General features: G+C 36.4%; 2 protein-coding genes across 2 annotated transcripts in view; one reads left to right on the top strand and one right to left on the bottom strand.

Annotated features, from left to right (window-relative positions):
- Window positions 1-669: 669 nt before the first annotated feature.
- Window positions 670-23,251, bottom strand: pigl (phosphatidylinositol glycan anchor biosynthesis, class L). Its single transcript, XM_028465829.1, has 7 exons — window positions 22,389-23,251; window positions 20,617-20,716; window positions 7,330-7,420; window positions 5,579-5,646; window positions 3,626-3,657; window positions 1,855-1,988; window positions 670-1,065 (listed from the first exon to the last, which is right to left on the bottom strand). The coding sequence occupies exons 1-7, from the start codon at window positions 22,636-22,638 to the stop codon at window positions 937-939; spliced, it is 804 nt and encodes a 267-aa protein (XP_028321630.1). The 5' UTR covers window positions 22,639-23,251; the 3' UTR covers window positions 670-936.
- Window positions 23,207-26,772, top strand: part of ncor1 (nuclear receptor corepressor 1) — an 83,932-nt gene continuing 80,366 nt past the window's right edge. Inside the window, 1 exon segment of the mRNA XM_028465837.1 lies at window positions 23,207-23,361. The gene's annotated coding sequence lies outside the window, so the exon portion shown is untranslated.

Raw genomic sequence — 26,772 nt, 5'->3', positions numbered from 1 at the left:
CATTATAACACCCATTTTGCAATACTTCCTTTAAAATAACAATGCATCAACTACTGAACGTTACAACAACTAAGATTATAAGATTACAATTTCAATTTGCAGACACATTTATTATAAGTGATGTACAACACAAGGTGTTAGGGTTAAGAGACTTGCTTAACATCCCATAGTAATAGCAAAGGTTGGATTTTAAACATTAATATAAAATATTTCCCAAAATTTTTCCTAAACAGTTAAATTATTTTATGATTTTTCAAGACTGGAAAATCATTTTTTCATTTCCATAACTTTTCCAGGATTTTCATGACCGTGGGGACCCTGTTAAGTTGGGTTTAAAGTTTCTAAATTTCTAATCACTTGTGTCTTGGCAGTAAATGGTGTTTTTGAGTCCCACACAAAGAAAAAAGACTGTATAATTTACAGTAACTCCTCGGCGTTATACCCATCACAAAATATATACGGGACGATTTTATTCTAATACTTGAATTTGAGCCCTCTCCTGTTTATTTTCTTTCCAGGTGTTGCCCCACACTGTCTGGATCCGGCACTGTGCGCAGTGTTACTGTGGAGAAGTTTTGTGGAGAGCAGTGGGACCAAAGTATGCAAGCTCACAAAAGCATCAAAAACATGTCTAAACCTGAAGGAGAGATGCAATAAAAACATCACAGCTGAGGAGTATCAAAAGTGTTTTATTCCAAGTAACTAAAAAAGTGTAACCATAAAGACAAAATGTTGTTCTTTGCAAAAAAAACAGAGTGTTTTCTTATCAATATTACAAAAAAAATTCTGCTCTCAAATGTGCCAATGACAACATACATATTTCTACAGTACAGATACATTAGAAAGGTGTAAACAGCTTCTTAGCTTACTCTGAGCAGTCAGGCTAAGATGACTCGTAGTGTAGCAATCAGTGCACGAGGGTGGCGATGAGATCTTTTAATAGATCTTTAGGTTCTTTGGTCCCTGTGGGATGATTTGGAACGTGTTTACCAACATGTAGCGAGACAAGGTGATGTAGATGTAACGAAACCACAGCAGCTGAGTGCGATGGCACAACATGGCAGCCTGGAAAAGACAAAAGAGGTGCATTTGAAAATTTGAAACGATATTGTAGAACAGACATAGGCAACTGACGGCCCGGGGACCACATGTGGCCCTCAGTCTAATTTTGTGCGGCCCCCGAAACAAATCCCCAAAAATTTCAAGAAGTTGGAAGGAATATAAAGCCCAACATATTACACAAAATAACTCCCAAAACACGCAAATGGACAGCAAAATGCAAAAATACACAAAAAAATTCTAAAAATACACAAAACACAAGACACAATAATGTTAATCAAACAAAATGATTACGAAAACACAAAAAACAACGCATTACAGAATAGCTCCAAAGACACACAAACTGTCAACAAAATTGCACAAAATGACAGGAAAATACAGAAAGTGAGCACAAAAACACACGAATTGACAACATAAATGCAGAAAATGACAGAACAATACACAAAATTACAACAAGAACACAATAACAAGACATTCTCAAATCAGTCATTATTCTAAATGTTGATAATGTGACCCTAGGATCAGCTACAATCACATTTTTGTAGCCCCTGCTGTGATGGAATGACAACTACTAGTTTTTCAATGACAAATCTGATTGTAAAGATCAATAATAGTCATAAATTGTAGTAATTTGTCATTAGACATCATTAAGGGTTGTTGGCATCACAGTTCACTCTTGAATGTTATTATTTAAAATGAACTCCAGCTTTTGTTTATTGCCACCTAACACTTTGTAATGTGTGTCCTCATTGAGTAGCACGTTATGCATCATTCATTTGAGGTGTGGAGGTTTACTTTGGCCTGCTTGTAGCCCTGAGATCCGATGACGCAGCAGAGACACGAGGGCAGGAGCCAGCTGAGGGGAAGGTCCAGAAAGGAGATGTACTTCCTTATGAGGCCAACCGTCACCAGGGAGAGCAAACAGCAGTCTGAGAGCAAACACAAGAGAGCCTGTCCTGTCAGATACTAAAGTTATATAGGCATTATGTCATATGACGTGTGATGCCCAGCTATATAAAAACGTGTGTGGCTCGAATCCCTGTCAAACAAAACACCATGACACAACATTCCTGTTAATACATCATACCCTGTATTTGTGTTCCTGCCTCACATATGATTAATTATGAGTGTTTTTTCTAATGCATGTCGGCTAAAGACACTGCATTCCAGATGTTCATGAATATGAACAAATAAATGCATAAATAAAGCCGTCTCTGCTACGTGGGTTTCAGTATTCATCAAACTTTCCTTTCACACCTTTTGAAAATGTACAATAACCCACTCCAAAGCTACTGATAATGAAAGAGATCATGTAATTTAAAAAATGAGACTAAGGAGAGTCCAGTAAGTTTACTGACATCACTGTTTAACAATGAACCTTCTAGAACAATTGTATAACAAACTCAATTGTATAACCCATGACGTATTAACATACAAGTAGCCATTTCTACCTCATTCTGCCACCAGCAGACCAGAAGCTTTAGTTAACTCAGATGCATAAATAACATTGCACCAGTAGAGGGCGCTGTACAGTTGTAGAACCCCTGGCACTGAGCTATTGTTTAACTCTATATATTACTTTGCAGGGCTCGCAAAGAAAAAATAAAGCCTAAAACAAGCTCATATTGCTCAATAAAACTGTGATCTAGAGGAATTCCTAAAGTGTAGTATTTACTTGCAGTAAAATAAATGCAGTTTGTAAAACATCTGAATCCACACTTGATCAATAAAGAATCAGAAATATTTGCAGAATATTACATACACAGTATGATGGATTTGTTTAAGAGGGTCAAATGGACTTTTCTTCCTGATAAATGATGGCAGAAGATCATTAAATTCCATTTTTGATAAAGAATCAATAATGTTTTGCTGTTCCAATGTTAAATACATTTAATGGATTTGGAATTTCCTTTCAAAAAAATTGGAGAAAAGCCAAAAGATTTGATTTGTTCTCATTCATTTGAACAGTTTTAGCTATTGCGTGTCTTTGTTAGTCCATGTCAAGCTGGACACACTATTTTATGCACATCATATTCCAGAAAACTAATAATTCCCTGCACACAATGTCACGAGCACAGGGAGAACATGCAAACAGCCAAGTCTATGTAATGGTAACTAACCCAACACTCAGGCCTTTGCTGTGGAACAGAACTGTACAGCACTGTGCTGCCACATGACACAAGAAAGAACATTATCAATATTCATAGATTACAATATCAAGATTACATTCATGTCTTGTTTTAACACTGCATGCTTACTGCTATATTAATGCTTATAATATTTTTCAACTTTAAATTCTCAATTTAGTTTTGAATAACTTCTCAAAGGAGAGGTAAACCATAGCTTTATTTAATTCATCAGCAGTATACCAAATCAATACAATATATTGATGTTATGCTCAGTTATAATCTTAACTGTTGATTTAGAGAGAAAGAAGACAATTACAGAAACATTACCGTGTTCTCATCATGTTTCCAAATGAATTGGAAACTTTCATGATAGTTTTTTTTTTTATACTGAGAAAAGGTAGTTTTGTCGTCCTTTTAGATATTTCTGTCAAACTTACCATCGGGTACTTGTCCAGAGGCAGCAAGATGTCTGTTAAAAATGTAAAAAAAAAACCATCAGTGTTACCCACTAAAAATTTAACATTGAGATGACACAGTGTTTTACTCTTTACGGGGTATTAAAATACCTAAAAGCATACATTTGATTATATCTTAAAATGGGAAATTGGGGATAGAAGCTTAATCAGAGAGAATATAATATTAATTCTTAAACTGTGAAATTTTGAACGTTATTAAATTGAAATGTTAAGTGGTGAATAGCTGTAATAACGTCACTTGTCCTTAAGTCATTCAGAGCAGCGTGAACTTTATCTCCAACCTTGAATATCACATATATACATGTATAAAGTAATGAGATCTAAAAACCATGTATCACATGCTATACTGGGCCAATAGAAGGACACTAGGAAAAGACAGATTAAACGTAGTTTTTGACCTTGTCTGCACATGATATCGAAGGTCAACGCTACAAGAAGTGCAATCTTTTATAGACAGCAATGCATGTTTTGTTATTGCAGTTAAATAAATGAATTTATTTTAGTGCATAATTGTGACCATCACCAGCCCTCCCTAAGGAAGGGTAAGAAACACTTTATTAAAGGGAGGATATAAAAAGAGAGGGCAGTGTTACACCTAGGTGAGGGGGAAGGGAACAGGGAAGAGGGAGTCAGGGTAGGACAATAGAAAGGGTGGGAAAGAGTCGACTGTTTTAAAGTGAGAGTGAGATGTGATGTTATAGTTGTACATATTGTGCTTATTGTGTTGTGTAATCAGTTCAGCCAGTCTGGTGACAAGTGTGGACAAAGTGAAGGTGGTGACACAGCACCCAGTAAAGCAAATTCTGACATTTTCTTCTAAACACATTAAATAGGTCATAAATGTATTCCTTAAATATAGAATGTAATTGTGGAGCTAGGCTTCACAAACTGTGTTCAGGACTTAATGGGCGGGTCAGAAATCAGGGCTGCGTTACGTAACGGAGCCATCATTAGAATAAACCCGTCCCTGCTGCTGAAGCACACCAAACTTCTGCAGCCTCCAGCGGGCCAATTCGCCCCCAAGCCAAAAACAAACCACATATTTGTCCGCTGGTGCCACATTTTCCATGAAATGAGCACTTTTATATACTGCGATTTTGTTTTTCGCCTCTCGGGGACGCAGTTTTGACTCTACCCGAGAGATATGCACATATTCGGACTTGGGTGAAGCAGACCTTTCTGCTGATACCTCGTTTTTGGAAGCACTGTCGACGCCGGAGCCACCTTCACATTGTTCTCTCCCTTAAACACAGTACACTCCCATAGGATTAATACATGCATGGGCGTCGTTCCAGCACCTCTAACTTGTTTTTTATGATTTTGAGACCTAATTTTATATACTTAGCAATTTTTTTCATCTTTCAAATTTGGCTCAGTGGTCAATGACACGTTTCTGTAGAATGACAAACTTATAACACAAATTTATTTCTGCTTTACATGGACTTTAAGTATAATGGTGGTGGCCGTGAACACAGGGAAGGAGAGAGTGGTTATACCTAAAACTGGTATTTGGGATCAACGTGTCTAAGGTTAAGCCCAGTACAAGTTTATCCCACAGCCCAAGGCCTGTGCATCCATGACCAAAGTTTGCGCAAGAACCACATCTGCGAACCAAGGTGCCACCCCGGGCCTGAAGGTACAGCCAGGCCGATAGCAACAACGGGAGCCAAGAAGCCCCAGGCCACCCCCCAGGACCGAGAGAAGTGTCTTTGAAGACCGTTTGGATAAACTCTCAGCAATGAAACAAACCAGATCGGAAAAACACGACATGCGTGTGTCTGTTTACAGGATTTTTCAGGTAAAAAAGTGGGATGTTGGCTGGGACGTTAGCTTACATGTTGTACATATTTTGGGATGGTGCGCTACAGTTGTAGGGGGTTAGTCCTGATGAGGGAAGAATAAATAAATGTGTACCTGACAGCTTCATAAATGGCTATGTGGTTTGTATGGCCGCTCACTCCCTTTCCATCAAAGGTCAGAACCTGCAATGACAAAACATCTCAGTGTGTGAGACAAAATATAATCTGGAACTGAGAGAGTAAATTCAAACAAAAGCAAAAGAAAAGGGACTCCCCCCCTCCTATCTCTTTATATCTCTTATTTTTGCAGCTGCTTATTTCAGGGAGTCCATTATTGCACGGCAGAAACATCGGACAAAAGGGAAAAGAGAAGGTGCATTAATACAAGGCCTGTCTTCTTCATTTTAATCAACAGTAGAAACTCAACACACTGCAGTGAGAAAATGCATCTCCTGCTCATTATTATCACAGAGATTCCATGAAAAAAACCCTACATATTAACCTCCAGCCGTTATTAACTGGGGTTTGCTTTTGTGTCTCATCTGTATTATTTCACCCTTGGTTCGAAAACGTTTTATGCTGAATTTCAGGACATTTTGAGACTCAGGACGCTGGAGCTCAGCCAAGTAGAGCAGAGCCAGGTATCAAAGTAAATGTGTATTCTAAATGTTTATCTCTTACCGGAGCACACACATACACACACAAGAAAACTGAGTAAAAGGGATGTAAAGATTAATCATGAGGCAGTTAAAAATCAATTCAAAGGTGTCACGGTTCACATCAATACTCTGAAATTGAATTGCAGTACTTCACAAATTATATGTATATATATATATATATATATATATATACACACACACATATATATATATAATTATTATTATTATTATTATTATTATTATTATTATTAATAATATTATTCTTTATTATTTTTTTACAGCAAAGGGCGCTATCTATTTAGAATTTGAAATTCAGGACGCACCACTGTGTTAAATTAGAAATGTGGAAGCATTCTGGCTTCCCCAAGACAAAATGAAAGAAGTGAGAAAGATTTAAGTGAGAATAATTATTTTATTTCTTTGATATGGGATTTGTTTTTAAGTCCAATTGTTAAGGCACAAAATACATTTTCAGTTGTACTTTTAAAAAGAAAAGGAACAATTATGCAGTTTTGCATTGTTTACTGTAGAGCCAGAATTTAAATGAATAGGCTTCTTCTTCATTTGTTCATTTATTTCATTCAGGATTTATTTTTAATTAAATTGCATTGTTTTGCATAGTTTATCAAGGGATTCTTTTGACAATGAAAGATAAAAGAAAATAGTACAGTATTTTTATTTTCAAGTATTTTTCAGTCATTATTTGTCTACAGTCTCATTTTGTAAAATAAATAGTGAGAGAATCCCTACTGAGTAATATGTTTAAAAACCCTTTAAAAAGTGTCTTTTATAAACTTAATTCTGTGCTTGTCATCTGTGATAATGCAAAGAAACTCACAGCAGTAACAATGAAGTTGTTGTGATATTTCATTTTTATGGGTTTGTTGCCTCTTGTTTTTCACCTACTCTGGCTGTTGTTGCCAAGATAACACAGATAACAGAATTCAATGATTAAAAGTTGGCCTTGTTCCCATCTGCTAACAGTGCGGAATTGGACCAGGGATGATAGCGATCTCTGTGTAAACACTGGTCTATTCCAAACGCAGAAACACTTCCTTTGGTTTTCTGGGAGTTCACAATGCTGACTAAAGGCTGACAGTATGATATAAAATCAATGGGATAGTGGTATTGGAAGCTGTGGTGCAAAAACACAAGGCCAAATACCAAGCACACATAGAATAGAGTTGAACAAAATAGCTGGGCTCACCATGTTAAAGGAGTGTGTTCTTATCTGCTTCATTATCACAGTGGACAACAGTGAGATGCTCCATTCAGCTTTAGGATCATCTGGAAGATTTCTGGTGGAAAGGAAATGAACTCTTGTAAAAAATTCAGTTAGTAGGAAAACATTGCATCACAGAGATACAGTACAACATTGTAAATGTATTTTAGCTTTGCATGGTGCAATGATTTAGTATAGCAATAAAACAAAAACTAAATCAGAGAGCAAACACAAGAAAGCGCTGGGAAGCGTCACTGTGTGCATGTGACACTACAGCTTGGAGGCAACGCATGTCATATCACTGTGGACTGTGTCCAGGCTACTGTTTCGCCAACAATGCAGACACTTCTTTGTTAGCATAAGGCTTTGTGGAAGTAGGCATATCTGTGAAGGTTCCTCGGTTACATCCTAGCTAACACAGTTAAAAAAAAGCACTTATTTGCATGGATTTGCATTGTTTTTCCACTCAATAAAGGAGTTTTAATGATAAGCCTTTTTTTCACTGGGTGTTTAAAAATATAGGATATGCCATTAAAATTGTAAATGAAAAATACTGTTATTACTGTTATCATGCGCAAGCTGAACCATTCTTGTTAATGTTGATGCCAGTGTTTTCAGGAGGCGAGTGGGAACATTGTTCCAGGTGGCTTCATGGAGAGCCTCCACTGTCTGGAACTGATGTCCATTTTTGTAAACTTCCCTTGTCATCCATCCCCAAATGTTCTTAATTGGTTTTAGATCATTGAAACACGCAGTATGGTCCAAAAGAGTGATGTTATTCCTCTGGAAGAAGTCTTTTATCAGGCGGGGATTTTGAACTGCAGCATTGTCCTGTTGAAAACCAGTCATTACCACACAGATGAAGACTTTCAGTCATGGGAGATACTGTACCTCCTGCAACATCTCTACATAGCCAGCCACCATTTGACATCCCTGCACAACCTGAAGCTCCATTGTTCCACTGAAGGAAAAAGCAACCCATCAGGACGTCATGGTTAAGTTTTTTCTCATCAGAAAATAAAACTTTCTTCCACCTTTCAATGTCTCATGTTTGGTGCTCTCGTGCAAACTCCAAACGGACAATTTTGTGGCGTTGAAGGAGACGAAGCCTTCGTAGACGCTTTCTGTTCTTAAAGTCCTTTTCTCGCAGATGCTATCTATTGTTTAATGGGCTGCAGTCGGCATCAGTAGAAACCTTCATTTGGATCCCATGTCTTGACAGAGCCAAACGGATCCTCTTGCTTTAGGCCGGTGAATTTTTTCTTGGTTTTACCACTGACTGTTTTGTTTAATAACCCTCAGGATCTTCTAAGAAGTTCAAAATGACTGTCTTACTGTGTCCAACCTCAGCAGCGATGATGCGTTGTGAGAGGTCTTGCTTATGCAGCTCAACAATCCGACCACGTTCAACATACAAAGCTTTTTTGCTTTTGCTGTCAGGTCATCACAGTGTGAATATCTAACAGAAAATGACAATGAATCCACATTTTGCACAGATTTGGGCTTTTAAAGCCTGCGTTCTTTAACTTTTGATCAGCCTGATTCAGTTTTATTGTTGTTTGCAATAAATTGCTTTCTCATTTTTGTCTCACTGCCCTTTCTTCCTTTTGCATTTTGAAGCTATACTTAAGATCAAACAGCAAAAAATGTAAATGATTGCAATTTTTCAACTGGTCTCAAAATTTTGATCAGGAGTGTATAATATTTGGGTTGTGTAAAAAAATGGAAACAGAAGATTCATATTTTCAGATGATAAGGTAAAGCACAGGCTTAACATCAGTGAAAGGATTCTCTCATATGCACAATTAGAGTCTAAAGATGGTGTGTAACCAAATTAAATCAAAGGTGCTTCAGCTGTGTTACATTGAGGACGGCCATAGCAGCCCAGTTAGTTCCTTAATAGAGTTATACAGTGTTTCTGTAGTTTAGGCCTTAGTTTACAAAGACATTTCTTTATATTAAGCTTTAGACTCATCATCTAACTCTATGCACTCACATGATGGTTGCATGTCGCTTTAACAGAAGTAGGAACACTATATTTCCACAATTGTACGGTTTAGAACTTACTTATCCAGTCATTGAGGCACAGTTCGTTCATGTAATATATGTCATGAGACACTTTTAGTCTAGAAAGCATAAAAAAAGATACAAACACACTCTGGAATTCTCTTATTTTGCTGAAACACGTCCCTGACATAATCATTTATCTTACAATGTTAACATTAGTGGCGAGCTTTAAAATCAAAATTGATTTCTATTTAATCTTTATTCAATATTTAATCCAATGTTCACTTTTTCTTAACTATTGCTGTACTTTTTATTCATGTGTGCATGTTTTATTCATGTATGCATCCCTTAATAGGATACAAAGTCATTTCCCGTGATTATTAAAGTACAAGTTATAATTCAGCTAAATTCAGTGCAGTTCATTCACAACACAGAATTATATATGAATAAAATAAATATTTCCACCAGCAAAAACAGGAACAAATGACCAGCTGAACCATAGCAGGGGAGACAATCTGCCTATAATCATATAATAATGTAATGTAATGTTGAATAAACAGGATAGAAAGATAAAAGGCTAATCAGTGGACTAAACCAATGGAAGCATAACAACAGAAAATGCTCAATGTCACCCATCCTTAAAATTTATCAAATCCAAATTATCACTTACACACTTGATATATATTAAAATATAAGGTTGACATTTATATAAAAAAATCTATAATTTTTTTTCTTTATAGGATGTTTCACCTCTTAATTGGTTACAACCCAAACTAGATATGTGACTTGATATTATATTACCTGAATGAGTGTAAGTATGGCTATTTTTCCCACAACGAGCTAGGACAGTTAAGCCGGCAGAGGGAAGAGATGTATTAGCACACAAAGGGGTGAGAGGGGTCAGGCTTTGCTGAGGCGTGGGATAGCCGAGTCACAGAGGGGGCTGAGGGTCGGGGGTTCACACATAGTTTAAATCTATCTGTCATCGAGTTGAATAGGCTGCTCTGACACTTTGAAACCTGTGACCTAGATATAAAATGGCCTGAGAATGACAGTGTTTGCAGGGAGTTCAATAGTAAAGTACAATAGAGTATAGTATAGTAAACTATCAGGTTTAGAATGCATTTACAATAAATACCTGAGATGGATGATGGCCAACTTTTATCACAGTTGGGGCCAAAAAAAGTGATTTTCTGAGCCGAGAGCCACATCATCAACATTCATGTAAGCATTCAGAATAATGACCAATATGAGCAAAAACACAGGAAAGGGTTTTGTCTTTTTCATTATCGTTGAGTGTATTTTTGGAGTCATTGCATGTATTTTTTCTCTTTTTTTGTGGGTGTTTATTGTTGTTTTGTGTGTTTTTCGAGTCCTTTTGTGTATGTTTGTTTTTGGTGTTTATTGTGGGTGTGTATTTTTGTTATCGTTTTGCACAATTGATTGTCAGTTTGTGTATTTCTGTTCACATTTTTATGTTCATTTTATGTAATTTTGTAGTCAGAGTCATTTCTATTATTTTAGTTGTCTCTTATTTATTTTTGTCATAATTGTTTTGTTTATTTTTGCATTCTTTAATTCTGTATATGTTTTATAGTCATTTAGTGTATTGTTTTATGCATATCCTTTTGGGCCACACACAATTAGTCCAAGAGCCACCAGTTACCCTCATAAAACCAGTATTTTTTTTCAACCCCAACAACATGAAGAGTTGCTCATTGTAATGTACAACTTTATTTTACTTCAGTTGCCTTAAAGCATTCGTATTGCCAAATTCTAAGAAATTAACAAACAATTTATCACAAAACTACCACCACACTACAAGACATTTGACCTTTCTCCAGAAGCAGCAAGTTGAATAAGCTTTGCCATAGCAACAGTGCTAAATGTCCTAAAGTAACCTCCACAACTCCTTTGTAGCTTTGCATGGGGATGTCTAATTGCTTCCAGGCATCTGTATGCAGTTGTTGAACTTTGGCCCAGTAAAGAGTTTCTTTCTTTCTATTGCTTTGTGAGTGTGTGTGTGTGTGTGTGTGCGTGTGTGTGTGTGTGTGTGTGCGTGCGTGTGTGTGTTGGAACACAGGCCTGGGACTTAGGGCTACGAAGCTACAATCCAAAGTGGATGAAGCTAAATGTGGGCTTGAAATATCTTACTGTAATAATAAATAAATAAAAACATAATATGGCAATTATTTTTGTTTTGCAGGAAACTGTGAATGACAAAAATCATCATGCTGATGAATGCATAAGCTAAAAACGATAGACAACCCATGATGACATGAATCCACTTTAGATGATAAGTATAAAGGTTAACAGAAAAACTTTGTTACCAATTCGTGTCAGATATTTCTTTGGATTTATATCAACTTTTAGCCTTCAAGTACATGTACTATCCCCCTTTATGTGGGCATCGCCATTTTGGAGATTTCAGCTAATCAGCATTCACATAACATGTCACGTCAGGGGTAAACTCTATTCCCATTACAGAAAGCCTAAGGTGAAATGGCCTGACCATGAACATTACAGTGGACAGATTTTGACGCTGCATTTACCAGTAAAGAAGAAATCAAACCTTGGAAATGCCGTTTGTTGTTCATTTACACCATCAGCTATCTTACTACAGACCCACCCATGCACTTCCAGGAAAACATCTCAAAAAGTGGGATTCTATGTTACAATGAAAATTATAGGATGCCTTTAACCTTGTCAAACCACAAATGGATCACGTCCTGTGATAACTACTTAGTCAAACATATTAACCTCAACAAGTATGAGCTTAAAGTGTTTTTTTTTAAATTGCATTTACAGCTTCTAAACTCCCTGTAATTTCTACTAGTAAAGTTGACATATAATATGTATGTATTAGAAGAGTGCCAACACATAGATTACTAGATTAATCGTGATTCGACTCATAACGATTCGACAACGATTCATAAATGTTCAAAAATTGATAATTTTTCATAATAATTAAATGACAGGAACACGATCACTGCTCGCGGAACGAAAAGTTAAAGTCGCAGATGTCGAGCAGACACCTGAAGGAACGTACCAGGTGAAGACGGAAATAGCGACTCTTTGGCTAAAATTGAGAGTGAGAGTCACGAGAGATTGAATTAGCTGAACAAGCTATTTTCTAGTTATATATATATATATATATATATATATATATATATATATATACACACACACATCTGATATGATTACTGTTAGATTTGGTGATTTGATATTAATAAATAATAATATTGATGATACATTTGTTTGGTTACTTTAATTAATGGATAATGACACATATACCTTGTTTAAAAGTATGAAATAGCCACAAAGTGAGAAAAAAAAAAAGATGCATAGAAAAATCGTGAAAATTATTATTATTGTAATAATCATTGATCCATCAAATCGTAGCGCCCTGAATCGTAGTCTAATCGAGGGGTCCCTTAGATGGTACACCACTAGTATGTATATTATACATAAATATTATTTCTGGATCCTGACGTGTTCTGATAATCAGAGGGGGATGTTCTTACTGCAGATCGCTATCATTTTAAAAGTTACTTTTGTTTTTATCTCACTTGTGCTGAGCTCTTTCTTTATGCTACTACAGATTATGAGACTACAGCAATTGAAGCTTTGTGTTTGAGACACATCATCAGAGAGAAGAGTGATCAAAAAAAAAAAAAGAATAATATGAGCAGAACAGGGACTGACGTTTGAAAGAAATCAGGCTTGACCTCAATTTGATGGATAATGTAATAAAGAACAGGCATTTGTGTTGCGTCGTGATGACAATCGAGTCCAGAGAGCAGACAAAGGTCAAGCCAGACAAATTGGACAGGCAGCCGAGCATGCATGGATTCAGCTTGATCACAAAGGCCCCTGCATGCACTGGGAACCTAGATACTGTCAACAGTCAACACTACTGTCCTGTTCACTGAGCTTTACTGGAAGAAATCCTGGTTTACTGACAGCTCAAGATGTGGGTGAACATGTCTAACCCTAAAACTTTAATCAGGAAAGATAAACTGGCACTTCACCTTTTGAGAATTTAAGTCACATTGCACCAGTTCACTAGCTATGAGAAAATAAAATACTGCTTGGAGTCAATTTATGTGTGAATAACATGCATATGTGTTCCAAATATCTATTTATTTTGACCTTTTACATAGTTACATAAGCCATTAGGGGTGGGAACCTCTGGGTACCTCACGATACGATACGCAATACAAAGCTCACGATAACGATTATCTCACGATATGACGATACTGCGATTATCTATTATCTACTTGAGAAAAAAAAGATTAAGTGAAAAAATACAATTTTTATTTTATATCTCTAAAGGAAAATAAATTGAAAAAGTGTCCTATAAACAGTGACACTATTTTAGTGCAACATTTCTGTATCTCCAATAGTGCTTTCTGTAAACAACAAATAGGGTCTTTCTTACCAGTGAAACCAGTATAGTGCAATATTCCAGTATAAATATAAACAATATATTAGTTCCTTCAACAAACAGTGACAAAATTTCTGTGAAGACATACCTGCACATTTTAGTGAAAAAGCAGAAAAGGTTTTTTGGGGAAAAAAAAAAAAAAAAAAAAAAAATCTATACATAGCGGGAGCATATCAATAATCGATCGTGCGGAAAAATATCTCGCATGATCGAAAATACACAAAAATATCTATAATCTGTTTGTGCTTTTATCTTGTGAATACTAATTGTGTCTTTGTTTTTAAAATGAACTCCTGAGTCTTCAAGTTTTGAAATCTACTATTTATAGAAAATGTTCTATCCTTAAAAAACACAAGTTAGTTGCCTGATAACACAAAGTTTATTAAAATGAATAGGTTTCTTTAGGTCACAGAATTAACCTTTAAAAGTGTGCTTAAAGCACAAAATTAACATAAAAACCACATATTTGTACGCTTGGGTTATGACGCATCTACCTCACACTGTAAACTATGAATATGAGCATATCACACATCCTGTCTTTAGCCATGAATAATGAAGCTGTTTCACAGCTAAATTCTAGACAAATAGTTTTAACGTGACATCACATTACCTTCCTTTTGTCTTTTTGAGATGAAATTCTTTCTTATGCTGAACTCAGCTTTGACTCCACTTTTCAAAAGCGTATCATAATTTCCTTCTGGATTAATGAAACTTGATCATACAATAATACAAATGACACAAAAGCTGTAAAAAAGGCATTGCAAAATATCAATACAAGTTACTGATATAGTCACAGTCTAGATCTACAGTATTTGGAATGCATATACATTTACACCTTTAGCGGCATTTGAACTTATACTACTTATAGCTGCTGACCAAATTTAGCAACGATATGAGCACACTGCTCCTCCTGAAGGAAAACAGAACAGGGCAATCAAAGAAAGATTTGTCACTGATGTCTAAGAGGAAAAATTTTGCTCGGATCGGTTCACGACTTCACGCACCATAAAAATCCACAAATGTTGTTCATTGTCTCTATATTCTATCAGTGCTCACCACCTAATGCTAAAACTGTGATGCATACAGTTTCCCTCCTGGGTTAACCCCAACATAGTGGCTTTTGTAAAGCCTGAATCTCAAGACACACCCTAGAATATTGGTACTCAGCATCCATAACTTGGTTTAGTTAGATAAGATAGTATACTTTATAACCTGCACAATGAGGGAATTTAGTAGTGAAAAAAGCATATATACAAGAAAGGAACATAGTAAGAGGGAAAGGAGACAGGGGAACAATAATTAATAACACAGTAAAGTGGACCATAAATAAATAAAAATAGAGCAAACGGAAAAACAAAACATGCCTCTATACATGTTTACGTGCACACACATCTATAAACATTTATGGCACGTATCCTCTGGTTCTGTTCCTTCTGCACCTTCCTCAGCTCTGTATAGACAGTGGTGGTCTAACAGTTCAAAAACCAGGAGGTTGCAGGTTTGAATCTGCTGTGAGTCAACACTATGGGCCCTTGAGCCCTAACCTTAACGGCCTCCTTATCCCCAGATCAAAAAGCTCTCTTCTCCTGCTGGTTGAGGTCAGAGGTCACACATAGCATGTTGTTGGGAAAACATATAGAGCAACCATCTTTGCAGGCAAGGTGTTTTCTATGCAGAAGTTAATATAAGCGGGTGCATGGTGGCGTAGTGGTTAGCACATCCACCTCACGCACACTTTGGCTCTTTCTGTGTGGAGTTTGCATGTTCTCGCCATGCTTGTGTGGGTTTTCTCTGGATTCCTCCCACAATCCAGAAAACTGTGAGTCTCTAGATTGCCTGTAGTAGTGAATGGGAGTGTGAGTGGTTGTCTGTGTGTGTGTTGCCCCTCGATGGACTGGCGTCCTGTCCAGGATGTACCCCCGCCTAGCGCCCAAAAAAATCTGGAGATAGGCACCAGCAGACCCCCGTGACCCTGAAAAGAAGCCAGCGGGTTAGAAAATGGATGGATGGATGATGGCTGCAGAGACCTTCTAGTGTGTGGTGGTGAAACTCTGTGAACCTTGCTTGTCCCCTCCAACCACTTCCTCAAATATTTAGTGGTGGGGCGTAATTTCCTCACCAAGTGTGTGTAGTTTGGACAGAGAAGCATCAGGTTGTGGTCATAGTGGCCAAATTAGGTGGGTGGGGGGATGGAGCTGCTTTGTACGCATCCTTGGTGTTTGCATACAGATGGTTGAGTATCCCGTTTTCCCTATTATGCATTTTGCATACTGGGTCAATGTAGGGAGTGTGGAGGACAGGGAAGCGTATAAAATCCCTGGAGATGAGAAGAAGCCTCTGGGGGATGGGATGATGATTGTGAAGAGGCATTTACTGTACAGTGTACACCTTCCAGCAGCATCAGCAGATGGAGGGATATACACTGCCACTGCTATAATGTGGGAGTTTCTTTGGCAGGTCGGTCTCATGCTGATTATAAGTATCTCCAAATCCTTTGTGCTCAAAGATTTCCTCACACTTGTGTGTCCAGGGTTTCATTATTTCACATTAACACCCCCTCTCCCTCCTCTTACCACTCCCATGCTGATGGGTCCACCCTCACCAGGTAAAATCAATTCAGAGAATGACGGTATTGTCCATAATGGGCTCTGTGAGACACATGAGGCTGCAGTGCCAGTAATTCTTCTAGAGCCGAGTCAGCTCCATTAGCTCATCCATCTTGTTAAGGAGCCAAGGCACGTTTCCCATGATAACAAACGTTAACTTGACATATATCAAACGATTTTCTGTCAACTCTATCCCGGTTTGCACAGAACAAGATAAGTAAAAGATCTGTCTGTTGTGGACACACAGGCATGTCTGGGGGGACATTCCTCCTTGTGACAAAAGTTAGAAATGTTTGCTTCCAACAAATAGCTCTGTCACAGTGTAAGCACACATCTACTTCCTCTGTTCACTCTGATCTTTATAGTATCTGAGCATTGGGAGCCCCCCCAAACCAATAACCCTTAGTTACCCTAACCCTTAGTTACTCTAACCCTAACCAAGGCTGGGGTCAATTACATTTTTCAATTACAATTACGTTTTCAATTACCCATGTTCAATTACAATTCAATTACGATTACAGTGACCAGCATTTTTCTAATTACAATTAAATTACAATTATTTTTTATCCCCAGAAAATCAATTACAATTACGTTCTCAATTACTAAAGTTCAGTTACAATTAATCACAATTACTGAGCCTGAATTAAATAACCTAATAAAAGTTTACCTTCCTCTTGCATGAGTATCTCTTATTATAACAGGTCCTAAATCATCTGTAAAATACACTAAAAACAAATATCTATCATCTCATTCTTTTCCTATCTATTGTTACCTTGTTAGACTTTTAATCAATGAAATTATAGGTTTTAATATTTTTGGTGTGGGCGTCTGAGCCTTTTTGTGTCGGTTTATCCCTCGATTTAATATTTTTTCAAATGGTAAAATGTGGGAAAGCTTGATATTAAACATTTCAATAATTGTTATCCTCATATGTGTAGAACTGTACATAGAACTGTAACATGGTAATAGTTACATGGCAATTAGAATTACAAAGTCAAACTCAATTACAATTTAATTACAAATACAACAACAACTGATTTTTAAAATTACAATTACAATTATAATTATGCCATAATTGTAATCAATTTTTTTTTTAACAACAGAGGGCGCTATCTATTTGGAATTTGAAATTCAGGACGCACCACCGTGTTCTAAATCAGAAGTGTGGAAGCATTTTGGCTTCCCCAAGACAAAATGAAAGAAGTGAGAAAGAAAGAACATGTGAAATCCAAGGTAAGAGGGGAACAGAGAGGAAAGGGGGAAACAAGAGAGAGAGAATGAAAGCCATAGTTTGTTTATTTATAATATTTCTTTGATATGGGATTTGTTTTAAAGTCAAATTGTTAAGGCACAAAATACATTTGCAGTTGCACTTTTGAAAAGAAAAGGAACTATTATGCAGTTTTGCATAGTTTACTGTAGAGCCAGAATTTACTGTAAATGAATCGGCTTCTTCTTCATTTGTACTATTTCTTTATTTATTTAATTCAGGATTTATTTTTAATTAAATTGCATTGTTTTGCATAGTTTATCAAGGGATTCTTTTGAAAGATAAAATAAAATAGTACAGTTTATTTATTTTTTTACATCCCTATGCATTACAATTATTTAGTTTTTTTTGCAACAAAAACATAGTTGTCATGAAAATAATGCAATACAAGTAATGAATAGAAATCTGTTTGTTTGTATTTTTATGGTAGAGTGAAGCAGCGTAAGACTGAAGGCAAAGGGTGGCCGTACATGATTAGACGCAGACAGAACACTTTGGACTGACCTACATTAGCACTGCTTCAAGCTTTGCCAATATGAATCCCAAAGTCGTCGGCAGGGGTTTGGACAAGAGGAGTTGTTTAGGAGAGCGACAGAGAAGGAGCATGAGAGCGACGAGTCAGTCAGCGCTTAGCTGTGGGTGAGAGAAGCTGTGCAGATTAGGTGTGTGTTTTGGGCAAACACTTTATTTACACAGAAAGGGGAAAATGGGCTGCACTCCAGTTCAGCAGAAGAGCAGACAGAGCACAGATCAAAGTTCATCTATACTCTGTGTGCACAGGATGATAACAATGTGAAGTCTGTGTATGTGTTTTCAAACACACACAATGTCCTCGAGGACAGACCATTTGGGCACGCTGCCAGCTTATTACTGAGTTCCCAGCTAGAGCCAGAGTTCATACATCTCTCCCAAAGAGCCAACATGTACAGACTCACATGTATGCTCCCCTCAGTTTCTGGGAAACTCTAAACCTTTCCAAGGGAATCTGCAGGGTGGATCAATGCCAAGGGGAAATATTCCACCAACAGACTCACATTTTACCTCGTCTTTTGCTGGAGTTGGACAATACAGTGTTTTTTTTTTAAGGTAGATTCATTAATGTGCACTTACAGAAACGTTGCTGTTAGTTTCTGCAGTTACATATATGGACTAACAGTGCGAGTCAAGTGTCCAGTGAATTAGAGCCAGGTATTCTAATAAATGAGAGGCTGACTGATCATATGATATAAAGGGGCAGTATTATTAAAAATTCACTTCATAATTGTTTTGCTACAGTGATGTAAATTCCTTCAGCCTCATTCAGAGGGCCAAAGTTGAAAAAAGTTCTGTTTTCTCCCTCCCTTGCTATTCCACATTTTGCAAAAAGTCAGCTTCAAATGAGCGAGTTGTTTTTTCCTCCAATATGACATCATAAGGGAGAAACTCCTCCTACAGACAATCCTGGCTCCTCTCAAACTACCTCTCAGGTACAGTAAAACAAACATAGCAATGGCAGGTTAATATTACAGTTCTATTTCATAATATTTCATGAGATGTCTCACTATGGGATGCATAGTGAGACATCTCACTCATATTACTCATAGAACCGAGGTTATATACATAACCGAAAGTTAATATGACAGTTAATATCTTTAAGTTCATTATATATATAATCCAGTATATACAGGAGATAGTTTTTTATAGACTTTGATTCAATGTTTTTTGCACTAATTAACTTTGCACTATCTTCTGCTGTTCACACTTTTTTTTTTACGAGAGCTGCTATTTTTTAATTTTGTTGTGCTTCTAAAGAGTAACAATGAGATAAAAGGATTCTGATTCTGAAGAGCACTCACAACAGTTTCACTTTTAGTAGCTGTTATACCACCTTGTATCGCATTTATGGGATGATCTGATGTGTTTGTGCCCCAATGCGATGCTGCGGTTGGACAAAACAATGGACTATCATCTTAAATGGACTAATTCTGGGACCAGAAAAGGTGAGGAGGCGAAGGAAGCGATGTAGCAGCTCATGTGAGTAATTGAAACAGCTGACTCAGCTGATAGTTGACAGTTTACTTCCCTGTGGTACAGAGCAAGCGATTACAATCAGTTCCATTTTTAGTAGCCTTTATACTGCCTTATATCGCCTTTATGGGATGATCTGACGTGTTTATGACCAAATGCGACGCAGCGGTCGCACAACACAATGAACTATCGTCTTAAATGGACTATTTCTGTGGTCAGACGAGTAAGGAGGAGAAGGAAGATTTACTACTTAATGATTTACTGCTGCTGCTGTAATAAACACACACGCTGAAGCAGCGCTGAAGTAGTGTGTGTTTACGCCCACTCATGCATATGCATGAAGGTCCAAAAACAGCCTGTTTTTAGAAGAGCCAGAAAGTGACTTTTCAGAGGGCTAAAACTCCTGAAAACAGCCGAGTTTGGGGAAATAAACCTCAAATACTATGTTGTTAGAGTTCTAAGAACAAATAGAGATGGGTGAAAAGTTGCTTTATACTGGACCTTTAAGGTACACCATTTTTAAATCAATGTCCTTTGCTCATCCTATTTATCATGCATTTTACATAATTGATACGTTTTGACTGGATTAACTAACTAGATAAATTAATGGTAAAAAATATACATTTCCAATCCTTTGCAGGAAGCTTCTTTTCCCTCAGGGAGGAGCTGTCATTGCTTCCCAGGCTCACTCATTTATTTCCACTGTGGCTCAGACATAATACATCATGTCAGACTAGATCTGGTGAAAACCATCACTTTGTTCAGATAGACATGGGGAGTCAAAAGCAGATATAAAAAGTTCCACCAGGCTAACACGCTAACACCTGACATATGCAGATTAAAAATTAATAAATAAATAAAAGTTGTACCTTTCTTTTTAACAAAGGTATACAAACTGATATTGTACATAAAGTATAGTGCAGATGGTTGCTTACTTATGGTTGATTATAGTGACTCTGGAGGCTGGTATTCCCAACTCTTCACAGCTGTGGGCAAGTTCTTGTTTACGCTCTGCTCCTTGATTGTAGAAGTTTCCTGTGTATTATTAGAAAAATCAATTAGGGAACACACATCATAATTTAAACTAAGTCTTAGTGCTTTAATATTTTTTTTTTAAAGTGGTTTAAAAAAGGATATGTTTTTGTTTTATAATTGCAAAGATGTCAGAAAAAGTACATTAGCACATAAAACCTATCACAAAAAATGACCTTTACTTTGAACTCTTGGGATTGGAGAGGGAGGGGAGAGCAAAGATGACTACAAAAATACACAAAAACAATGGAAAAGCATACAGGATATACACACAAAATGACTTCTAAAACACACAAAACTACAAAAATGTACAAATAATTCCAGCAAGTTCAATTTGTCTTCTTTTTTGGAAATAATATCTTAACATTTCGTTTATTCAGACAACTTTTTTTTTAGGAAATTTGATCTTCTGACATGTTTCGACTGCCAAAGTATGCCTCTGAGGAAGACGGACAGTTGGCAGTCGAAACATGACAGGAGCTCAAACTACCTGAAAAAAAAAGTTGTCTGGAGAAATGAAACCTTAACATATTATTTAAAAAATGTACAAAATACAGAAAAAAATACTAACTTATATTACAAATACACAAACTACACCAGAAAAAAAAAAAAAAAAACACAAACAACAAAATGACACAAAAAACACAATCAACAACAAAATCACAAAAGGACACCACAAACACACAAAATCACAACAGAAACACAAACAAAATACTAAATGATACCAAATACAAACAAGCAACTACAAAAATACACAAAACAACAACAAAAACAAACAAAATGAAACCAAAAACACACAAAACAACAACAAATACACCAAAAATGACACTCAAATAAGAGAAAAATACAGAAAATGCCAATAAATCACACAAAACATCTGATGCTGATTTAATTTACATTCTAGATTCTAAATGCTGATGTGAATTCTCACAATGTGGACCTTGGATCAGACATCACATTTTGGCGGCAACAACTGTGATCAATGTTCCATTAGAGCTTACTCATAGTCATCCGTTAACATTAAACATTATCTATCTATTCATCTATCTATCCCCAGCCAATTACGGCCATTGTTATAGGCCAATGTGCACAAGGTTAGCAGGGTCCAGGGGTCTATTGTAGCCTGTCCAGTCTAACTCAGGCAGGAATAAACCACTGACAGGGTTAGGATTAGTGTATCACAGAGCTATAACAGCGCTAAAACTAATCTGGCCTAGGGTAACTGTTGGGATGGTTTTAAAAGGAATAACATCTCTCTTTGGAGAAGTATTTCACTAAATAACAATACATACCCAGTATAACTCCTGGCTGTGGAAATAGCTGATTTTTTTTTTATTAACAAAAAAGTAATAATAAATATAACAATTCCATTAAATAGTATGATGAATTATCTGCTACATAATAATATTTAATTAGGGAGGTAAATTGGTTTAGGGAGGAGTCACAATGTAGTGGGAGTGACACACTCAGCGATGCACTTTAAACATAAAATAAAACTAGAAATATTCAACCATGTCAGTACAGTTATGACTTATAGCTGTGACATTGACATAAACTAACCGAAAATCGTAAGTCAGTGTATTTACGGCCCATTATAGTTGTTTGTTATCGTTGTTGTTTTTGCGATTGTTGACTCATTTATGGGAGTTCAGCTGAAAGTGTGTGATCTCCGTACCTTCAGACAAACACAGCAGGTGAACGCTTGCCTTTAATTCAGCCAGTCGTAAGAAAGTTGGTGCAAAGAACATACATTCATCATCAGGATGCGCAGTCACAAACAAAGCTCTGATGTCCCCACAGTCTGTCCGGGAAATCTGCAATAAACTCTGCAACGAATCCGTGAAAGTCCGCCGGTGTCGAGTGAAAATATACTTTATCCAAATATAATACAAGAAAATTACAAACACGGCCGCGAACAGATACATTGTTTTGTCCGTTGTTGTAAGCAATCCGTGTATGAACAATAGTCTACCTGCGAAAGGTTCCACTTGACACCTCCGAGCGTTTGTTATTTCACTTTGTTTCTAAAATACAAAAAAAAAAAATAGTATCACAACTACTAAAATCCAACAGTAGCTGTTTGCATTGGCATGCATTTTAAATAGTTTGACGTCTCTCTAAAGATTCACTGTTCCTTCGAATAATAACTTTTAAATATTAAAAAGGCATATGCCAATAATTGTAGTATACATTATTTCAGTGTCATTAAAAAGAAAGAAAGAGAAAGTCTCGTAGATTAAGTAGATTTATGATTTAACAAAGTAAATATGACAAACATCACGATTTGGTGTTTAGGGGACGATTTTAGCAGTTACACTGCATTGTCCTCACAGCTACATAAAATTTATTTTGAAAAATAATTTGATCCTTTAAGCTAGAAAAGAACTGGTGGAATTTATTAGTCACCTTTCAAATATATATTATCTTAATCGTGTATACGATTTCAGTGTGTTTTTCATATCTTTAGGATTCACTTGAATAGAGGGAATTTATTTTTACCCTGCCAGGACATCGACCGACAAATGCGTCGCAGCCTTTAGACTGCCAGTCGTTCCCAGCTAACAACCCACGGATTTACAACCAACTACTCACACTTTTTCTATCTCTGGATACCTTCCTATCCTGTGGATATATCTTTCAAGTATGCGGTGAGTACAAACTACTCATATTCAGCCCAGAAACATGAATAATTAGCACTCTATTAAAGCTCCCGGTCTACGCTTAAAATCTGCCTACAAGATGGCGACGTGGTTGAGAATTCAAAGGTGAAATACAGGCTAACTTAGCCTGCTAGCTACAATAACAACACCTCAGACATGGCTTTCTATCGTCTAATTTAAACGTCAGCCATAGCGTTAAAATGTTGTGTTTTTCTGATCCGTATATTGCGTGCACATCCGGAGATGTGCTCCGGTGGAAATAGTCCCATCCCCCCAAGATAAGCTTCAAATCCAATTGCGTGTTTTTGATAGTGTGGTGTAAGAAAAAGACAACAATAACAACAGCCTGCAGCGTCTCACTCTGGGGGTCACCACTGCCACTCGGTATACAGTCATACAGTCAGACGATTCACTGATAATAACGAGCGCAAAATGACCAAGAACCGCTTCGGATGAAACCACTAAAGTTGTTTCACAATGAATACACCACAGAAAGGATGCTAGTGTACCACAGAGGAAACACGCCCACCTACTATCAAATTATAAACTAATCAAGCTATACTGAGTTTTTAGACTCTTGGAGGGAACCAGTGTCCTCAGTAAACCAACAGGCATTGCAAACTTAGCCCAAAGTATTAATGCTAACTTTGCAAGGATCGACGTTATATACTGAATACAATGGAATACGAAGACATAAAGCTAAATGCAAATGTCATACCAACGTAGATATTTTTTTTCCATAAACGTGAGATAGTGTTTAGTAGGGGTGGGATGATACACTGAGTTCACAATAAGATACGATGGATGATAAAGGACTTGCGATTCGATACAATATTTTAGGAAAGTATAAAAGACACAGCATATTGCCATTAGTAAAAAAGACATACTCATTTACTTACTCTATGTATGAACAAAAACAAACCATAACAATCTGGTGTGTAGGATTTTGTATGGATTAAAAAAAAAAATCATCTCACCCCATCTCAGTTTACATGATACTGCTCATACCCTTGACAAACGATCTCGTGTCGTTTTAATATCACAATATTTTGTCTAATAAATGTAGTGACACTGTCTAAACAGCACTATTACTAGGGATTGACCCATATGGATTTTTTAGGGCCGATGCTGATTTTTTTCCCCATCGGCCTTAGCCGATGACCGATACAGACTGCCGATTGTCTTGAGCCGATACTACTTTTGCTCCTTCAATTTACATCATAAAAATTACACAATGATGACAACAAAAGGCACGGGTCTCAATTTTTTTAAGGGGAACATTTATTGAAATGAACAAAGGTGATGTAGAACAACAACTAGTAAACAATATTTAACAGATATTAAAAACAGGTGACGTAGAACAAGAACAAGTAAAAAAATATTGAACAAATATTAAAAACAGGTGATGTAGAACAAGAACAAGTAAAACATATTTGTGCTCTCTGTAAATAATGTTGATCGGCGAAAGCAGCAGCCTGCATCTGCCTATGCGATACACGTAAAAACGCAAAAATCGGCCGATCATCTACATCCTTTGGAACACAACTCTTCATCAGTAATGTGAATGACTTTGAAATAAATTGATGCACATTATTTTTAAATGGAGAGTCTAGTTAACTTTTTTGTGTTATTGTAGGGCCCTATAAAATCCATTCTATTTTTTTCCAAATTTAGTTTTATTTTTTTTCTGCTTTAATTTTTACAACTCTGTCTTTTTAATCAATATAAAAACATTTTTTTTTTTAACTCCACTGAGGTAACAAAATAAATAAAACCATAATTAAACAAAAATGTATGTCAAAAATAAAAAGGTATATTTAAAATAATCAGTGAGATATAGGGATGTAACGATTAATCGTAAGGCAGTTAAAAATCGATTCATAGGTACCACGGTTCACATCGATGCTCTGAAAATTGAATCGCAGTACTTTTTTTATATATTAATCCTTCCAGAAGCGGACGTGACGGGCGAAATCTGCTACTATTTTCTTTCTGGCCGCCATTTACTGTTAAACATGCTCATAAATGATTCTTTACTCCTTTAGCACCGAAAGAATACTGTAATATTACGTGAATATCTGTAAAAGTCACGTTTTATTATTAACTCTGTCTGCTAGCATAACTTCTCTTCTTCACTGGTGGAATATCTGCATGCCAACCGACCCACTGGGTTACCTAGCGCCCTCTGCTGGTCTAAACAAATATCTGACGTAAATACAGTAAAATGACTGGGTTTTTTTTGTTTTTTATTTTTTAAAAGTCCAATTGTTAAGGCACAAAATACATTTTTAGTTGCACTTTTAAAAAGAAAAAGAACTATTACGCAGTTTTGAATTGTTTATTATAGAACCAGAATTTAAATTAATAGGCTTCTTCTTCATTTGTATTATTCCTTTATTTATTTCATTCAAGATGTATTTTTAGTTAAATTGCATCATTTTGAATAGTTTATCAAGGGATTCTTTTGACAATGAAAAATAAAAGGAAAATAGTACTGTATCTTCCCCCAAAAAATAAAAGAATATTTTTCAGTCATTTGTCAACATTCCCATTTTGTAAAATAAATCGTGAGAAAATCGTATCGTGAACCCAGTATCGTGAATCGAATCGTATCGGGAGTTGAGTGAATCGTTACATCCCTAGTGAGATACAATAAAAAAGGTAGATATAAGTTGTACTAGCGATGTCCCGATACAACTTTTTCACTTCCGATTAGGGCTGGGCGATATGGCCTTTTATAAATACCGCGATATTTTTAGGCCATGTCACGATACACGATATATATCTCGATATTTTGCATTACCCTTGAATTAACACTTTGATGCACAAAATCACACCAGTATGATGATTCTATATGTCTACATTAAAACATTCTTGATCATACTGCATTAATATATGCCAATTTTAAACTTTCATGCAAAAAAGGGGATATCACAACTAAGTCAAAGTTGACATAACTGTATTTATTAAACAGTGAGTGGCTCAAACATAAAATTGTCAACAGAAAGTGCACGTTCTGTGCAAAATTGTCACAGAGACATTTCAAAACAAGACATTAGTGCAGGATGCAACTCACATGGCATTTCAAAACACAAAATTAAAGTGCACTTTTTGTACATAATGCCACTACAATATTTTAAAACAAATAGTGCCCTTTTGTGCATGTTGTCATTAAGATGACATTTCAAAAAAAAAAAAAAAAAAAAAAAATCAAAAAAAAAAAAAAAATCCGCGAGTTTAACGGTATGGTCATTTTCAACACCGCACAGACTACAAGCTGCGATATATCGAGTATATTCGATATATCGCCCAGCTCTACTTCCGATGTGATGCCGATATTTTAGTCTTGCCTATTGGTCGATACAGATATTGCTCCAATTCAATATCAGCAGAAATCAT

This window comes from Gouania willdenowi, chromosome 14, assembly GCF_900634775.1.
Source record: "Gouania willdenowi chromosome 14, fGouWil2.1, whole genome shotgun sequence".
Lineage (NCBI taxonomy): Eukaryota > Metazoa > Chordata > Actinopteri > Blenniiformes > Gobiesocidae > Gouania > Gouania willdenowi.
This window is presented reverse-complemented; position numbering and strand designations above follow the sequence as displayed.

Excerpts from the sequence above, each read along its gene's own strand:
- pigl (XM_028465829.1), bottom strand. The coding sequence starts at position 22,638 with ATGTATCTGTTCGCGGCCGTGTTTGTAATTTTCTTGTATTATATTTGG. Across the intron at positions 20,717-22,388 it reads CCTGCTGTGTTTGTCTGAAG|GAAACTTCTACAATCAAGGA; the intron begins GTACGGAGATCA and ends AATAATACACAG. Across the intron at positions 7,421-20,616 it reads GTCACTATAATCAACCATAA|AAATCTTCCAGATGATCCTA; the intron begins GTAAGCAACCAT and ends CCTTTCCACCAG.